The sequence below is a fragment of the Rhinolophus sinicus genome, linkage group LG09, assembly GCF_036562045.2.
Source record: "Rhinolophus sinicus isolate RSC01 linkage group LG09, ASM3656204v1, whole genome shotgun sequence".
NCBI lineage: Eukaryota > Metazoa > Chordata > Mammalia > Chiroptera > Rhinolophidae > Rhinolophus > Rhinolophus sinicus.
In genome coordinates this window covers 88,241,308-88,261,477 of record NC_133758.1, presented here as the reverse complement: position 1 = coordinate 88,261,477, position 20,170 = coordinate 88,241,308, and the positions used below count along the sequence as shown (strand labels likewise).

General features: G+C 37.0%; 1 protein-coding gene across 1 annotated transcript in view; it reads left to right on the top strand.

Annotated features, from left to right (window-relative positions):
• Window positions 1-20,170, top strand: part of COL28A1 (collagen type XXVIII alpha 1 chain) — a 149,833-nt gene that overhangs the window by 33,396 nt on the left and 96,267 nt on the right. Inside the window, exons 12-15 of the mRNA XM_019729778.2 lie at window positions 7,939-8,007; window positions 9,130-9,198; window positions 14,573-14,641; window positions 17,269-17,337. Of these exons, the coding sequence (XP_019585337.2) occupies window positions 7,939-8,007; window positions 9,130-9,198; window positions 14,573-14,641; window positions 17,269-17,337 (276 nt within the window). The remainder of the gene's footprint in view (window positions 1-7,938; window positions 8,008-9,129; window positions 9,199-14,572; window positions 14,642-17,268; window positions 17,338-20,170) is intronic.

Here is a 20,170-nt window from a genome sequence, read left to right as displayed (position 1 = left end):
ACGACTCGATGGGAAGTAAATCAAGTGAAACATACATGGACATCAGCAATTCCTAGTGCAGAATAATTAATCAGACAGAAAACCTTTTTTAAGTTCACAGCTCTCTTAAGAGAATGACTATATTTTTGGCTTCATAAACAGTATTTTAAGTACAGAGTACTGGAACACATCAGCTTTTCCAGTTGTCCAAAAACAGTAATGGACCTTGTCGTTCTGGCAGGCTAACAGCTTCGGACAAGGTGGTGACTGCTCAGTGAGCAGTGCGACAGCAAGAATCCCTGTACAATTGTAATTATAAATATCCGTTTAATAAAGAATCAGAGACAAGCTGTCAAGCTATGTGAATGTTTTTCCTTCAGAGATGTCAAAGTCTAAATGCTATTTCTGTTCTGGGCCTAATTAAAGGGAAAGAATCATTAGTAATCCAGCGATTCTTATTGTGGAAAGGGCTCTGACCTACATGCACATCTGCCCACCAGGACTCTAAATGAGCTTATTAACTCACTTCACTTGAAACAACTGACAGTGACAACTTGAAGTGGCTTCCAGAACATATGGGATGTCAGCCAATGGCTTCAAGGTAGATGATTTTCATTCCCAAATCTCTGGCGCAAGTGGTTCTTAGCAGTTGGCATATACTGTGTGTACAGGTGTGTGTGCAGAGACTGCCAAAGTCAAAACTTTAATGGATCAAGAAACCCAAAATATTGCCAACATTTCCCACAAAGGTGCTGAGTCTAACCTATGTGCCCAGTCAATTTTCAACATGGAAAATTAAGCTTATTCCAAGGGTAAAGTAAAACGTAAAATATAGTGTTGATCATTTTAACCATTTGTCAGCGCACAATTCAGTTACATTGAATACACTAACAATGTTGCGTTACCATCACCACTATCTATTCCCCCCAATTTTTCATCACCCCAAGATAAACATTGTAACTTTTATACACTAACTCTCCTCATTTTCTCCTGCTCCCAGTCTCCGAGATAAGTTTTTAAGAAACACATCACACTGTCACATGAACCCATCTTCTCTCATAAGTCAATGTTTTTGTTCTTAGATTTATGGAGACAGTTCACCCTGAATGTTTTCCAGCAACTTATTTTGTGCTGGAGGAGTCCAAACAGTGTCCACCAGACTGTGATTCTTAAAAGCTCTCTTGATGGGCTGTTGACCAATCCTTTCTTTTAGAGAAAATGAAACACAATTCCTTAGATTTTATTATATATGATGTAGTACGACTTTCCAATTAGATCGAACCATGTGAGCTGCAATTTTTGTAGGTCAAACATGGTTAAATATTGTCAATTTCATGTGGTTTAACCTAATAGCATTAAAGAAATTGAGTTAATAGTTACTAAAATCTGGTACAATGCAATAACTTTCATTACATTCTTCAGCAACTCTTTATTATTATAGAGTTTTTTCTTCTTTGGAAAGAATAAGTAGGTGGAATATGTATATTCAAAAAATGTTGTAATTGGAGATTTAAAATAATGGTGGTTCTGAACTCAGTGTAGTTGGTTAATAACTGGTTTATATGTAGAATTACATTGTGTGATCGTAGTTCACATTGCCAATTATAATTTACATTACCTTTACCACTAATTCAGTAGCAACACTGATCCAGGCAAACTTTATGTTCCTGAAATGGCATGTGAGTCAGCTTGTATAAAATATATTTCCTCTGGGGTATATTTTATTTTAGAGAGTCTTGGTCTTCATATGATGAATCTTTAACTACAGGTAGATTGTAACTATCTGACTTTTGTGTTTTTCATCTTATAACAAAGATATTAATTTAGTTTGCAATCAGGTGATTTTTGAAATACTTTAAGAGTAAAAAAAAAAAAATACAAGCAAAAAGAATTGAAAAGTCCCAAGAAGAAGTCTGCATGGTGATTAGAGCCCTGGCTCTAAAACCAGACTGCTGGGATTTAAACCGGTCCCTCTGTTATATTAGCTCTGTGGCTTGGGCAAGTTACTTTTCTTCCCCATGCCTCAGTTTCCTCATCCATGTAGTGGGTTAATAACAACATCTGCTTCTTAAAGTTCTTTTGAGGATTATGTGTGTTAATATGTAAAGCATTAATAAAGCATTTAGAATAGCACCTGTTACATAGTAAGTGCCATATGTATTGGCAATAATTATTAAGCAGTTAAGGATTTCGACAACCCTCTTTTTATTAATATAGACCAAGTCTAGCCTGATATGTTTTCAAAAATAAACCTCTTATTACGTAACACTTTGTCTGAAACAAGAGAAATTAGGGACTGAAAATATAGCTTGATTTAGCAAATATCTGATAAATATTAGTATTCTCCCTTTTCCTTCTTTCCAAAAGAAAGGGGCCTTTCTTGACTTTTCTCCCAAGACTATATACAGTCATCACTTCCCTGAGTGATGTATTACTCCAGCTAGGAATGTATCTAGGCCATCCTTGAACCATTTTGCACCTACAAAATACTTATCCATCATTTTCTTCTATGTGGAAACTATGAGAATATTTGTCACAAGACATAAAATATTAAAGTTGGTGCTCCACATATCTGGGAAATAAAAAAAGAAGTTGCTGAAACATTCTTATAATGTTAGGAAGAGCCCAAGGTAAGATTAAATTGCTCAAATTTTATTATTCAAGAAGTGGTAAAGTTCTGTTCTCAAAAATTTCCAAGTCTTGGACAGCCATTCATTATTTAGTATCTTAGGGAAAGGAAAGATGCTGACTTGGGTTAGGGCCAGTGTCAGAAAATGGGAGTGTTGATTTTCTCCAGCTGAACTTTCTATCCAGTGTAACCTTAGGCCACCGATTAGAATTTCGTTACTCCTTTAACTGAAAGAAAACAGAAAAAAGAAAAAAAAAGATGATTAATTGTATCCAGATAAGTTTGTAAGAGAAACTGTGTAATAAGCACTTGATATCACTGTGCAATTTACATACAGTTGCTATTGGTTGAAAAACCTAAGTAAACCAGGCTGAACTCCAGAGAAGCCTTTCCTGACTCCCTACTCCCATAGCCCAGACCAGGTTTCCTGTTTTGTTCACCTCCAGCAACTGGCACAGCACCTGCTCCCTAGTTACTCAGTAAATGGTTGAGTGAATGATATCAACTAGCTAAACACTGAGACTACAAAGCTGAGCAAAATCACATGACATCCTCCCCACGGTCTAGGGAGAGATGTATTAACAAAACGCAAAGTTGTAATTGTAACGAATGCTCAGAAAAAGAAGAAAATGGTGCTATCGGTGCCTTTAGAATAGGGATTTCACCTGACCAGAGACGCCCTCCCTGAAACCACACTGCTTAAAACAAGATCTCAAGGATGAGTGAGGATTGACTAAGAAAATAGGGAGGTAAGAACATCCCAGATGGACAGAACAGCACTTGTAAAGATCCTGTTGCAGACGGAACATGGCAAATACAAAGAACTGAACAAAGACCAATGCTGCTAGGGTGGCATGTGAGGAGGCAACTGATGGCAGATGGGCCTGGAAAGGGGCTCATAAGCCCTGTGCAAGGGCTCACAAGCCTTGTAAGAAGCTCTGTCTTTACCCTAAGAGCAGAAGGAAAGGCTTTGAAGACTTTTACTCAGATTAAAATTAAAATTTAAAAATTGCTCTGGCAGTGATGGGGGGAGTCAATTGGAGTGTGCTAGAATGGATGCATGTAGAATGGATGCACTAAGGACTTTGTTGAAGTCTGAGCAAGAGATGACCTTAGTTTGGCATAGACTGTGGAGGCAGAGCAGAGGATCAGAGAGGTGGATGGATTGAAGAACTATTTCGGAGGCATATTGATAGGTGATGGTGATGCATTGCTTATGGTGGATAAGGGAGTGAGACATGTCAAGAATAACTCTTAGGTTCTGGCTTGACACATGGAGGAATTGTGGTGCCCTTCCCTGAGACACAGAATGCTGGAAGATGATCAGGTCTGCAAGTGGAAGATGATGAGTTTGTCTTTGGAAATGATGAGCTCCTTTTAAAATTCTTTTCTTCCCAACTTCCTTTTCATTATTTTTGTCAACTACCGTTTCTTTTTCTCAGCCACTGTCTTCCCCAACTTCCCACAAGATGTCTGTGTTCTTCCACACCCCCTGCATTTGAATGTTGGTACTCTCCATGGTTCTGACCTTGAGCCTTCAGTCTCTGTAACCACCCTTAACCTGGGCTGTCCAATATGGTTACTGAGCACTTGAACTGTGGTTCATCCAAATTAAGATGTGCCGTGTTAAATACACGTAGGATTTCAAAGCATAGCATTAAAAATAATGAGAAACAAAATCATGAATAAGATTTTCTATTGATTATATGTTGAAATGGTAATACTTTGGATAGATTGGGCTCAGTAAAATATATTATTGTTTTCTTAACGTGGCTGCTAAATTTAAAATTGCATATCTGACTCACTGTATGTTTTCAGCGGATCCCATTGCTTCAGACAGTGACCCTATTATCACCTCATTCCCGTCTGCTTGAGCTCACAGAACTGCTTACTGTCCCCAGAACAGTTCAAATCATTTTATGCCTCATACGCATCTTTCCCCTGAACTTGTGTTCCTCATTTTTCCTACCAGATTAGATGTGATTCCTGAACTTCTTTGGGCAGAGCAAACATCTCCTCGACCATATGAAACTTTCTCAAATCTTTAAGATAGAATCAAATGTTTCTTCTTTGGAGTGTTACATGCTCTGTTAGTATCTTTATTATAGCTAATTCACAGGCTTGAATTTTATTTTATGTTCTTTTTTCTCTCCAGCCAGATTGTCAGTGTCTGAAAAGTGCAGGTGCAATCTGATTTATGTCTGTGATTATGTAAGTGGGTACATGGTATCAGGTTGGTGCTCAATGAAAGTCTGGTGAATAACAATTGAATTAAAGAGCTACCCTGTGATTGGGTATGGCTTAGATGTTTCACAGACAATATCTTGAATCCTCTCAACAACCTGTGAGATAGAATGATCTTCATTTTGCGTGGGAGGATCTCGTAAAAGCTCAAACCATTAGTAACTTATAGAGCTAGGATTTAACTAGAGTGAGTGACTCCAAGGCTGTGTGCTTTTTCTCTGATTTCATACATGCTAAAAAAATGGATTAAAATGTGGAGATTATAGTCCTACATCATTAAATGAAAAAAATAAACACCGTATTTCCTAAGATTGTTAGCAGATTAAATGAGATACTGAATATAAAGTGTCAAGGTGGTGGTTGGGAATAGTCAGTTTAATTAAACAAGGGCTTCCTTCAGTCTTGAAGCCCATAGCATAGAGGTCCTTCATTTCTGCAGAGGACCAAGGTGGTCTACATAACATCGGTGATGCCCGACACATGCTCACACACCTTCACACTCACACAGAGGTCCATGGAAACAGCCCTTCTGGAGCCATTTACCTTAATCCAGTCCTCTGCACATGCCTCTGGTGATTAAAGAAAGTGAAGTAGACAAATAACAAGTAGTAACTGGGGGGCATTCAGTCTGCATGTGTGTGTATGTTTGCGTTTGTCGGTGAGGGTTGGAGCAGGAATAACAGTAGAAAAAGGAATCAAGCCTGGAGTCTTAACAGGGCTATGCTGCTTTGGCGAATTCTCAGAATATCATTTTGAGCAGAGTGCTGAGTCTTCTGTTTCTGTTCTGTCATACCCAGTGATGGTATTTTACAATCAGGACCACTTTCTTTCTTTTTTTTTTTTTTTTTAACCACTGCAGGAATCTTGATAGGAAAGGGAAGGGGGAAGAACAAAAGAGTAAACATGAATTGTAGGCCAATACTAGTCTGTAGTTCCTATGTTGAGGTACTAGGCTCCTAAAAAATAAATTTAAGCAAGTGAAATGTGGAGATACATTGCCACAGGGCTGTGTTCAGGTAAGGGAAAATGATCCTTCTGTAATTCCCCTGAAAAAGCAATGTTAAGAAATCTCTCAGTTGCTGGTGGTAATTGACCAAGGCTAAAGGGAGCTTATGGGCTCAAGAAGAAGACAGTGGCTTCTCCTGTTGATCCTCCTGGTTTATACATTTCAAGGTAACAACCAAACCAATGTCTTGTATATAATCAGAGAAAACTTTCTCACCAACCCTTTGTTTTAGATCAAACACCCAGGTTAAGTATGAAGTAAGGCAGAGATTACACCACTTAAAAGAACTCAAATTTTCCTCCAAATATATAATATGTACTATATATCTATATCTATATCTATATCTATATCTATATCTATATCTATATCTATATCTATATCTATATCTAACATTTAAAAGCCTTCTGACCCATTAGAGAACCAAAGTACATATAAGAGGGACAGGGAATGAATATAAGGGAATTTAGGGCCTATTATTATTATTGCATGTTTCCCTCTCAGACTAGTCCTTTGAATTTAGGGATCAAGTCTTAAACTTCTCTGTATTTATTTCACTATCCTCCATATAGCAAGTATTTGATGTTCATTTGCTGAGTAATGGAAACAGTCACCCTTACGCAGTATAATTGACAAGATTCGAACTTGAGTGGAGAGCACAAGAAGTTGTAAGGAAAAGGTTCTTTGAAGGGAAAACTCAGACTCTTTAGGAAACTGAATATTCTCTAGCACTTACATCAAACTTTGAGGTTAAGAAAACAGCTTCAAATGTAGGGAGAACTTTTATGTCTGCTATTATATAGAGAGAAACTCCATGGCTAAGAACATGTAAAAAGTAATAGAAAAATAAGTACAACCTTGTATTTTAAAGGGAAAAAATTCAAGTTGCTTTACCTGTCAGATTGACTTATACTCAAAGGGATGAACAGAAGGTACTTTTAAATTCAATCCACATAAATGCCCAAGCTTTATAAACTCTCACACTCAACTGATTTTGAGGCCACCTCTCTGGGACTCGGGTTGCACACCTGTGAAATGCAGGAGTTTGAGTGCAATGCTTCCGTTCAGTTCTCTAATGCCTGAATTCTCTGATGGGTCTGCCACGTAACAGACAGCATTAACTGAAAATATGTCTGGCTTCTAGTGCAGATATCCTGACCAATAGTAACTTCAGTAATAAACTATTTTTGTTGAGTAAACAAAAATGTCTGAAGGTAGGTAGTCTTGGATGGGATCAGAAGCTCAGTGAGCTTGTCCAGGAACCAGGCTCTTTTAAATTTGTTCTGCATCATCCTCTTCAACTGTTGGCATTCATCTGAGGGATTGTTGCCTCATGGCTACAAGAAGGCTATCACAGCTCCAAGTAGGAAAGAGGAGGCAGAGGCAAAAGTCTCTCTTTGCATCCAATGAATCCCACATCTCATTTGTCAGAACATAGCCAAAGGACCAATCTACACTAATCAGTGGCAAAGGGAGAGGAGATTCTAGACTTGAATCAGACCAATTGGCATTCATCCTATACCTCTGAGGGCAAAGAAAAGCTGCCATTGACCTGAACAAATCAGAGTTCTACAGCAGGGGAGGAAACGGGAGAGGATAGTCATTGGGTAGGAAACAAAATCTGTTTGCTAAAAGCACTTAATAAAAGATTTATTGAATGAATAAGTGGGGGCTGCCTTATGACTTTCATAGATCTTAAAAATTTTCCCTCTGCAGGCCCTTAACTAATATATATATATATATATATATATATATTTAAAATAGTATTTTATAACTCAGTTGATATAAAGACAACTATGATCCAGACTGGAGTCATTGCTATGCATTCATTATTATTGTTTATTTTTTAGTTCTGAAAGTTAAAATTGAAACATTTGCATTGGCCCTAAATACTGTTGCTACGATGCCCAGTGGATAATTCCGCCCTGAGTCTATGTTGTGTTTCCGTTGGGTGTGTCAACACTTGAGGGCAGTGACTATGTACTAGGTTTCATTGTTGCCCTCACAGCCCCAACTGTGTACCTAATTGCTGCTCAATAAGTATTACTGAGTTGATCTAACATGTCACTGCTTCTTCCTCTAGGGTGAGCCAGGTCCTCCTGGTCCTTATGGCCCTCCGGGCGTCCCCGGTATTGGACAGCAGGGTATTAAGGTAAAGATACTTGTCTCTTTGCCCACTGATGATTATTGAACTTATTGTAAGGGCTGGGGGGAGCTGTGATTTGAACTCCGTTCAGCTGTACCCTCCTAGTCACAAGGGGGCTGCCTGCAGAAGTTACTTATATTCTGGATTCTTGAAGTGCCCCAGCCAGGGGCAGTTACCACAAGAATAATCAATCCACTCTTTTATTTGGTTGGAATGAAAAATTTGCTTGTCTCCAAATACCCTCCCTCTTGCCAATGTACATGTGGTTCTGTTGAGTTTTCAAAGACTTTAAATGTTAACATGCAAAATGTTGTTGGGACATAAAACATGTTAACACATCAGCTATCACCGGTTCCCGTTAATTAAGCCTGCAGAGGCAGAAACCAGAAGAACCATGACACTGAAAAGTAAATGTTGACAGAAAGTTGGTAAGGAAGGCTAGAAAGGACGGGAACACCCAACAATCTTGGGTGCTGTGCTTCCCGCAGGATGTGAGAGAGCAGAAGTGCTTCTTTGAAATGACTTTCCTATGTCGTTGGGACAATGAGGCTTTGATACCGGACTGAAACAGAGAGCAGTACAAACCAGTGCACTTCAAATGTAAGCAAGTGTCACCATGGACGGCATTTAGACAATAAGCACATTGAAACTTCCGGGGAAGGGGAATTTTGTATTGGTAGTTATTGGAGAAAGTTCTGAAGGAGATCAAGTATGAAACAGAACTGAAAGGAGAGGTGAAATGGAGCTGAGTGGGCCTGAGAAAAGGGTGACATTCCAGGATGCTGGTGGAAGGGCAGGGAGCAGCACGAGCAGTGTCAGCGTGGGCATCTCAGGAACCAGAATGAATCACACTCAGTCCATCCTGCCAATTATTACAAAAGGGTCTTTGAAAGCTGAAAGTGCCACATTGCCTTGAGACAACAGGGGTGAGGAACACTTTACGGTGATTTGTTCACTTAAGTGCAAGCCATTTCTACTCCTCCAGAATTTTTTATTATTTTTAGTTTTGAATGTATAAAGGTTGGCTGTCTTGCTATTTATCTTTGTTGAAACCTCCAGAATATTTTGTGGTATGTTTCTTTTTCGTTTGAAAGTTCAACCTTTCATTCGATTATTTCTTTCTCTTAGGGGGAAAGAGGCCAGGAAGGAAGAATTGGGGCTCCGGGCCCAATTGGCATTGGGGAGCCAGGCCAGCCAGTAAGTAGCAAGAAATTCCAGATGGAATAAAAAGAACAAATATAGTTCGTATGTGTTCATTTTTGTTAGAATAAATGGTTAAATTAATCCATCTTCTATCTTTTTGGACAACAAAAGATAATAAATATACAAGGACCAGAACCAAGTGTAATTTTTCGTAATACTTGAAATAAGGACACACACACACACACACACACACACACACACGATACGTACAACTGGCTCTCTCTTACCGTAACTTCTTATAATATTAATCAGCTTGTCTAAGAAGAAAAGAATTCTCGTGTGTCAAAGTTTCCTAGGAGATTGGAGACCTGGATTCAGGCCTAATGTCTGTATTTTGTAATTTACTTTCCTATAACCATGAGAAATTCACTGACTTTGCGCATTACCTAATCCATGAATATCCTCTAAAGCTAGTATCGATGATAGTAGATAATAATACCTGTGTTATTTGCAGTTTCTACCTTATGTAGCTTTGAAATTTCCTATTGGAGAATATAAATAAATAAAAAATCTGTCAAAAGAGATATGGGGAGGAAATGAGTAAAACATGACTCTTGTAGTATAAGAAGCCTCTTAACTTTTCCAGTAATCATTCTCCTAGGAAAGAATAGTAGCTGACTCACTGGGGTATAAATAAAAATATAGGTGGTCTCCCAATTTGGTTTTGCATTTACGTAGTTCCTCATATTTAAATAGTAACAGAAACGCGTGCATCCTTGCGGTGCTCTGTGAGTGAAATGGGAGCACGTTGTTTGAGGATGAGGCTTTTCACTAATATCTGGATACACTCATTCAAAAGAAAGCACCACATGGAGAAAAGATGCACTAGACTAATTTTCTAGAGATCAGTGATCGAGCCCCAGTTTCCACTATTATGGATAGTGCCGTTAAAGGTAAAGCACTGAGAGAGAAGAAAACATGCTCCCTTGCAGACACTGGAAAGGCTGGCAACCTAGAAAATGGAAGGGACATCAGCTAGAAAGACACAGGCCCAGATAGATGACCATGTACAGGGAGTAGAGCAGAGAATTTGGGAAGTTTTTAACAAGAATAAACAAGAATCTTTTCATAATGCTCTGAATAATTGGGAATACAGGTGAGATAGATGATAGATAGATAGATAGATAGATAGATAGATAGATAGATAGATAGATAGATAAAAAAACACAGAGAAGGATTTAATAAACTTCCCCCAGGTAGACAAATCTTAACATTTTTCTACACTTGCTTTAGATGTTCTTGAAAAGACATGAAACATTATGGATACAATAAAGTACACATAATCTCTTCCAGAAAACAGAAGAGGAGAAAGCACTTCCCACCTTATTTTATGAGGCTAGTTTTTCCCTGATACCAAAAACAAGACAGTGACCATACCTAAGAAGAAAACCATAGAACAATATCCCTCATGAATATAGACACAAAAATTCTTAACACAATATTGGCAAACAGAATTTAGCAATATATAAAAAGAATTATATAGCATGACCAAACGGAATTCATCCCATGGATGCAAGTTTAATTTAATAATAAAAAGTCAGTCAATGTAATGCATCATATTAATAGCTTAAAAGAGAAAGATCACGTGATCATCTAAAAAGAAGCAGAAAAGCATTCAACAAAATTCAAAATCCTCATAAGCCCTGATTTAAAAAAAAACTCTCAGGAATAAAGGGGAACTTCTTCAACTTTCACGAAAAAACAAACAAAAAACCAAACCGACAGCTAACATTATATTTAATGATGAAAGATTGGATACTTCCCTCTAAGATGAAAAACAAGATTCTGCTCTCATCAATTTTGTTTAATGTAGTATTAGAAGTCCTAGCCAGCACAGTAAGGCAAGAAAAGGAAATAAAAGACAAGAGATCAAAAGTAAGAAATAACGCTGTCCCTATTTGCAGATGGCATAACAGGCTTCATAGAAAACCCCAAGAAATCTATAAAAAGCCTCCTAGAACTAACAACTGACTTCTATAAGGTCATAGGAAACAAGCTCAACATGCAAAATCAATTTTATTTCTACATTCTAGTAACAAATACAGAAACTATCATCTTTAATTCTATGATTGCTACTAGTATTGTGCTGGTCTGATAGATGACTGATTCATGAAAAGTAAATTGGTTCAGACTCTCAGGGTAATCTTTTTGTTTTTTGTGCAAGGTTATTCAGACACCTACCGTGTTTCCCCGAAAATAAGACCTAACTGGACAATCAGCTCTAATGTACCTTTTGAAGCAAAAATTAATGTAAGACCTGGTCTTATTTTACTATAATATAAGACTGGGTCTTTACTATAGTATAATATAATATAATATAATATAATATAATATAATATAATATAATATAATGTAATATAATAGTATAATATAATAATACAATACAATATAATATAATACCGGGTCTTACATTAATTTTTGCTCCAAAAGACACATTAGAGCTAGTTCTTATTTTCGGGGAAACAGGATATCAGTCAAAAATACTCCCTAAAGTAGAACTGTAATTACTTTGAGGTTAAAAATAAAGTACATGGCACTGTTTGAATATTATGGACAATTTTTACTATTATTTAGTATTTTTATCTCTAATGCTTGCAATGTACATTAAAACCACTTTACTGATTACCCACACTATTTAGATTATTAAGGAAAGTAAGATAATGGATAACCATATTTTATCTTGTTAATGTCTCAAATAAAGTATTTCACTATGTTAACTGATCATTAGATTCCTTCATTATATTTTTTTTTATTAGAGGTGTTCATTAGACACCAAATGAGTATGTCACAATTGTAATTGGTTCTCATGGCCTTTGAAAAGGACACTGAGATTTTTACAGAAGCATTTTTCTCTTTAAAAAAATGATCCACTGGTAAAATGATCCTCAGTGTCTTAATAAATTAACAATATAGTTCATCTAACCCACGTAACTGCTTTCTCTTCTCTGGTTAATAATCATCTTCTATCCTGATGGCCCAGCCAGAAAACTTGAGAATATACTGATGGTGTGGAATATTACTCTGACAGTTGACAGTAACTAAACCTTTTTTCTCTATTTTATTAAATGCCCCTAAGTGACTGCTCATGAGCATTAACTGTTCTCAGCTTCTTGGAACGCATGGTGCCTGAAAGCCTAGATTATTTTCACTTTCACCTGAGCTGATGTATTCTAGAAATGCAGAGGCAGAAGGAAGTTTCAGTGCTTATGCTGTGTGGCATGCCTCTCTTCACATTGCTTCATATACACCACTCACTCTGAGACTACATTCTTTTAACAACTTCCATAAAAGGATATTCTTAGCAACTGTAGGACTCAAGTCGAATAATTTTGATAGGGATAGCAGATATTTATTGAGTGCTTACTATGTAAGAGCTTTGGATCTATCTGACTTAATCCTTACATTGGTACTTGAGGGTGAGGTAGGTATTATTGTCACCACCCTTCTGATGAGGATGCTGAGCTTTAGAGAGATGACATTATTTGTTTAAGGTCACACTGGTAATACTATGTAGCAGAGCTGGGACTTGAACTTCAGTCTAAATGGCACCTAAATCTGCTTTTAATTGTCATGCAAGAGTATGAACTCCACGAGACAGGAAGCAGGTCTGTCTGCTCTTCTTAGAACCTAGCACAGAGCCTTACATCTATTAGGCATTTGGTAAATATTTGTTGAATGAATGAAAGAAAAATTAAATATGCTGGAAAATGGACTTCTTTGCATTTAAGGTAAATTGTGTTCTATTTATTTGTCATATCATTGGAGAAGAAGATAATTTGTCAATATTTTATTTTGTTAGAGTGTGTGATGTTAGCTAGGTACCGTGTGCATAGTTTGCAACCTAGTTTTCTTGTTCATGTTTATTTTTCCCTTGGTTAATTGCTCTAACATTAGCGTAAGCTGTCATGGATATTAATATTGATTAAGGTCTTGGATTATTAAAAGCTAGGTTTCCCATAAACATAGCAAATTAAATTGAAGTAAATGTCAGCTTTTTCTTTTAATTAAAATCTTTACTAAATTGGTCATGCATAAATACTAAAGAAAATTGCTTTTTAAAATATATAATATTAGGGAGAAGCCAAAAAAATTAAACACTGAGATACAGTTCTTATAAGGTTTCTTGTCAGCTTTTTTCCTACAAATCTATAACTGTGTCAGTCACTGATTAGCATAGTGCTCCATCCTAGCTCTGCTACCAGGCTTGAGTAGAAAGCATGTCTGCAATTACCCTGAATTACTGCATATAGCGCCCCACCTTCACTCAGCGTGTCTGCAGTGTGCTGGCTTTGGAGCTTCTGGGCAACTTGGTAGATCCTGTTCTGTTACAGGTTTACTTACCTGGCAAGTGAGCCCTAACAGATCTTTTTAGGTCCTTTTGAGAAAAAGCTCCAGTCTGTGCTTCTAAGAGTCTTGTTGTCCATTCCTTTCCCACTTTTTGGCCTTCTGGGCAAGAAGCACATGAAGGACAATTTGTGGCCTTTTAAAATTCCAGGTGTTTATGTGAAAACATTGCTGCTGTCTTTTACTTTTCATTGCCTGCCACTCCATTTCAAAGCCTGACACGGTGTGGTTTTTCTTTCCTTATGTGAGAAGCTCTCACCTTTCCTAGCGCCTGTCTGAGCAATAGTTACATGGACTTCTTACTTTTAATCACTGAGAGGGAAGATCGTGCTTCTCATCGATGATTCGATCAAGATTTCTAGTTATGCTTAAACTTCCAGTGAATTCAACTAGTTCTTTTTTTAAATTGCATGCCCAGTTTTCATTTTTTTAATTTATTTTTTATCATCTTTCAAGTAAAGATGACATACAATATTACATTTCAACTAGCTCTTGAAAGATTTCAAGTTTCAATCCAATTTTATCAGGAGAGAAATTAAAACACGTGTAAATAGAATTTAATGTTTTAAAATCACTGTCCAGTGATTTCTTCACAGGGCTCCCCTCCTAATTAAATCATTGAATCACTCTGTATCCTTCTCCAGGCCACACACACAGTCCTAGATTTTAAGTCTTTCTTCATAGGTTTTATTTCCTAATCCTAATTTAGAGGCATCGCTTCATTTCCATGTTTCTTTAGTTTGAGGACGCCAGAATATAACATCCTATGCCAATCAAGTGGAGTGAGTATTTACTACAATGGGAATAGCATTCTTCACAGCTCGGTGATCCTCCTGAGCAGTAGGCAGCTTACTAGAAGGATTCTCACAAATAAATTAAATAGGACTGTATCACAGCCAGGCTTACGTGAACTGAAATATAACTGTTTCCTTTCTTCTCCTCCCCTCTCCAACCTTCCCTCTACCCTCCTCCCATTCTGCTTTCTCTCTCTGTTCTGCTCCTCATTTCTTCCAACCCTAACCAGGGTCTCCGTGGTCCTGAAGGAACGCCAGGCGAGAGGGGCTTACCCGGAGAAGGATTTCCAGGGCCAAAGGTAACAATACATTCTGTACTAGGAAAAAGGGCTTTGTCTCGCAGGGTCATGAATTACAGATTTTAAACAATGTGTCCTAGCCAATTATCAAAAGTCAAGTATTTTCCTACCTTCACCCTATTGAATGGAGGGATATGTAAATTTCCCCTTAACATGGAACTATAGTGAAATTTGCAATTATAAATAAGTCTTCTTGAAATACTTCTACTTTATATAATTAATGCATATGAAGTTAGAAAAATCTCTTAAATTAGTCTGTAGTCATTAAAGCCATAGTGATAGAGAGCATTTTTATGCCTAGAAGTTAAGTCACTAGTATTGAGCGTAGCTATGACAAAGCGTAACTCAGATATGTTTTGTGAAACATTGATAAGAAACAGTCTAACACACCGATTTGCAAGAGTATTGCCATTAGTATGATACAAAAGGAAATACGGATGGGAGGAAGGAACTGGAATTACCTTATTACCATAAGGAGTGAAATGTTATGAAAGGCCTACAGTTTACCTGGCAATTGAGAATTTCAAGGTTTCTTACTGCTTCCCACATATAATTCTTGGAGCTCGAGTTCCTCTAGACCAGGGATTGGCAAACTTCCTGTAAATGGCCAGACAGTAAATATTTCAGGCTTTGTGAACCATATGGCATCTGTTGCAACTACTTAACTCTGCTGTTGTAACATGAAAGCATCCATAAACAATGAGGGTGGCTGTGTTCCAATGAAGCTGTATTTACCGAAAAACAGGCAGTGGCCTTGATTTGGCCAGTGGGATGTAGTTTGCTGACTCCTAGTCTAGGCTATTTACCCACAATCTATGGCACATTTGCAAAGCCCACACAGGAAATGGTTTTCCAGGATACTTTGGACAGCATCAACAAAATTTCAAAGTAAGGATACATCTTGGAGTCCTTTGTCCTTCTTTTCTGAAGTTTTTCCCCCAGACACACATACATACACATACGCACTGCCCAGAGAAGTGTATGCTCTTTTCTAAGTGTCTAAGAACTTCCACTTCAGTCATTCAGTCAGGTCACTAGGGTCTGACCTTTTCAGTACGGCCTCATGCTCTAAAATTGCCTCTCATTCTCAGCCTCTTCCATCATGATCAATATTCAATGACCTATGAGAAACCTGAATCTCAACTAAAGGGAAACTAATTAGCTCAAACCAATCATTCATACTAAGTTGTGAGTGACTGCTGGGCTGAATTTTAAGAGAAGCCATTTTTAACTAACAAATTTTAATTTGACATAATAAATGAGAATAATATGTTGAATAAAGGGGACATTACTAATGCCTTGACTTACCAAAGTGTCACTGTCAGAAGACAGAGGCCAGCAATTTGGTACCACATTCCAAAAAATTTTATAGTACATAGTTTCCTGAATTTTTTTGGCAGGAAGCATATAGTAAATTCCTATTTATATGTAGCCCGCACAACCTGGAACACTCAAATAGCCAGAATAATTTCTCTATATAATCTGTGTTTTTTGTTTGTTTGTTTGTTTTAAGGTAAATAAGTAACTGAGAAAAGAATAAGTGAAACACTATGAAGCATATTGCAGGGCATGTCTTAGTGATACACTCAACTGAATGATAACGATACATTCTCATTCATGATAAACCAAGGCACTGCTTTGTCCTCTATCGCATCAAGGAAAGACACAGGGTAGCCAGTGTTGTTTCAGGGTTGACTGTATACCATTACACACTGTAGGAATGATCAGAAGAAGCCATTAGTCAGAACACTCCCCAACCAGTGGGACCAATGGGAGTTTTCTATATGTGCTACTTGGGGCTATTTTGCAATGATGTCGGGCTTAAGTGAATATGCCATGAACACAGAGAGGCACAAAGATATATTTTCCTGTTTCCTAGATATATTATAAATGTCCTTTGATTTTATTCTTGATTTAAATAAATTCATGAAAGGAAGGCTATCTCTGATTGCTTATAGATTTATTTTTCATACAAAAGCACAAAGTGGTACAACTTCATCGATACTACATTATGACCAGAGATATTCACATGGGTCATGTGACTATATCCAAGAAGATTTTACATTAATTCTTTTGAAACTAAATTTTCAATGAATGTTTATACATTCTAATATAAAACATTTAATAACTAGTTCAACCCTAGCAAATATTCGTTCATACACTACTATGAGAGACAAATTTTCATTGTATGATGGATCCAGTTGCAGCAATGTTGAGGAAATGGAGGAGGATTGTGCTATGTGATTGATTAGCCCCCCAACCCCCCCAACTCCCATTTTCAGATATTTCTGATTATATTGAGAATGGAGATCTTTTCCAACTTTAGTGATGCTGCATATGTATTCTGCGTGGACAGAATTCTTCCTATTAGGTTGGTGCAAAGGTAATTGAGGTTTAAAAGCTTAAAAATAATTGCAAAAACCACAATTACTTTTGCACCAACTTAATATTTAAGAATTTTAAGACTAATTTCTTTTCTTTTTTTTTTTTTGGGCAAGTTACAAATCTTGGAGTCAGTTAGAATTACCTGTTTGCATTGAACAGTGAATTTGGTTGCTTTGAATACTTTGAATGTTTTAAAATCCTGATTTTTATAGTGCACTGATATCTCTCTGATATACTTTCAGGGTGAAAAAGGGTCGGAAGGACCAATTGGCCCACAAGGATTACAAGGCCTGTCAATCAAAGGGGACAAGGTACCTCATATAGGAAAAATATAGGTATTATTCTGTATAGATATATATATATAGAGAGAGAGAGAGATAAGTAGGTATCTATTATGTATAGATCTTTTTTGCACATATTAGAAGAAATGCCAATAAAATTATTTAAAACTTTTTTTTCTTTTTGTGTGTACATTTATGAACTGTATACAACCTGACAACCATATCCCACAGGTTAATTATAATTCAATTATATGCAAGGTATATTATTATGTAGGATGAATTATGATCTGGAAAATCCCATTATGTGTATTTACAATAATGTCTCATTTATTTGGGTTCTGACTTCCAATAATGAAGTAGCTTTGAAGCTAAACATAAGCAAAAGAGACCTCTTCTTAGTAAAGAAAATAGCTGTTGAAAATATATAGAAACGTGTATCTAGCCTTAGGCTCTCACTCAAAAATATTACCTTAAAATGGGACTAAAGTAAGAAAACTCATTTCAGGAAACTAGCACTGATGCCCTCCAGTAGGGACCAACAGGAATCCACCCATAGTTGAACAAATTGAGGGTTATTGACTCATTGTAGCAAGGGAAACCACATCCCACGCAGAACTACTCACAACTCAGCAAGAAGAGGAAAGATTTTCTGTAGGATTTGGGCTTGTATTAAGTTGGTGCAAAAATAATTGAGGTTTAAAATGTTAAAAATAATTGTAAAAACCGCAATTTGCACCAACCTAATATTAGGTGATGTTAGGGAGTGTCTAAGAAAGTACAAATTGGCTCTGGATTGGATGCTATCAGGAAGTGGGGGTAATTTTAAGATTGGCTATTTTAATGAATCTTATCTAGGAGGTGGGGAAAAGGAGCTGGGCTTAGTTGTAATTGCATAAAGAAGTAGCACTTACTAATTTTAGCCAGTATACGGGCATGTATGATCAGTTGGGGGCGTGGAGGAGGTTGAACACTGTGTTTGGGTTTTGTCTGTGCTCAGACTTGACCGTGTGAGGCCTTGCTTTTGTCTTGGTTCACCATACAGAATGGCCATGTCCAACACTGGTGTTCTGTAAAATTGTTTATGTTCAATGCCACAGCCTACCTGCCACTGCTTTCTTCTTTCTCACTAGTTACTTGCTTTCTTTAAAATAACTGCAGATTATACCCGTATTAGAAGTGAGGGTGAGGCTGGTGATAGAAGCTATTGGAGGCTGATAAGGCCCTAAAGATCAGTGGGAAGGGAAAGCTGCCCAAGAGGGAGGATATATAAGAAATGTGCAAAAAAACAGAGACTTTGTATCAAGTTGGAGTCATTTACATGTTAACGTCTAAGCATATCATTATATTTATATATTTTAGAATAATAATTGATATTCCTGATTAGCTTAGGTGTTGTGTTTCAATCTTGAATGGCTTATTCTTTTATTTACTGGTAGCTGTCTCTTTTGGGAATCTGTATTTAAACAGCAGGGATAGTGGTAAATAGTGATTTATACAAATTTTACATGTAATACAATTCTTGGTTCAAATAGCTCAGCTATGGTTGTAACTCCAGCTCCAAAATACTCTAAAAATATGTAATATACTTAAGAGTGAAAACTGAGTACAACAGAACCACTGTTTTATGAGTTCAGTAAATTAACTATTTTAGGTATTATTGTTAACAAAACACCGGGAGCTCATGTTAACAAAACACATTGAAATATCAGGACATTATCACATAGTAATTGCAAATCTTTCATCTGCTATTCACTTACCAAATCAATACCGTCTTCCTTTTCCCTTCATCCTTTCTTACTTTTCTATTCTTTTATATATTATATAATATTAGATTCAGAGACTTTGGTTTCTGTATTTAAATTGATAAAACAAAACCTTTATGATAAGAGCTCTCAAACATACGAGGTTGGACAATTAAGTTCATGAATGCATCCTAGAAAAAGTGCTACATGCCTCATTGCTGAATATCACTACAGTCACCTTCAAAGTACTCCCCTTGGGAAGCTATGCACCGACGTCAGTTCCTAGTCCACCCTTCAAAGCAATTTTGGAACTCTTTTTCTGGAATGGCCATAAGGGCTGTTGTCGTATTACCCTTTATGTCCTGAATGTCATCAAAATGTCTTCCTTTCAATATTTCCTTTATATTCAAGTAAAGAAAGAAGTCACTGGGGGCCAGTTCAGCTGAGTAGGGAGGGTGTTCCAATACAGTTATTTATTTACTGGCGAAAACTCCCTCACAGACAGTGCTGTGTGAGCTGGTACATTGTCGTGATGCAAGAGCCATTAATTGTTGGCAAAAATTTCAGGTCGTTTAACTTTTTCACACAGCCTTTTTAGCACTTCCAAATAGTAAACTTAGTTAACTTTTGTCCAGTTGGTAGAAATTCATAATGAATAATCCCTCTGATGTCAAAAAAAATTAGCAACATCATTGCAACAAGTTTGCAAGCTTAATTGTCAGACCTCGTATATAACTGGTACAAAACAAGGAAGTAATTTTGATGTAGATATTTAAATGTCAGTAACAATGCATAAAAGAGGATCTTGCTTGTGTGTTTATTGAATATTTGCAGAATAGTGAGTGGTTATGATTTGGGTTCTGGACTCAGAGATAATGGGCTTGAATTTTGTCTCCGCCATCTAACAGTTGTGTGACTGGGGCGTTATTTAACCTCATCTAGAAAATTGAGGTGCCTACTTTCAGGGGGTTGTTGTGAGGATTAAATGAGTCAAAATATAAAAAGCATGTAGCACAGTGACCGCGACATGATAAGCAATCAAGTTCTGAATCACGCCACATGACAAACAATCAAGTTCTGAATCAGAATCATCTAGCTCTGAGTTAGAACTTGACTCCGTT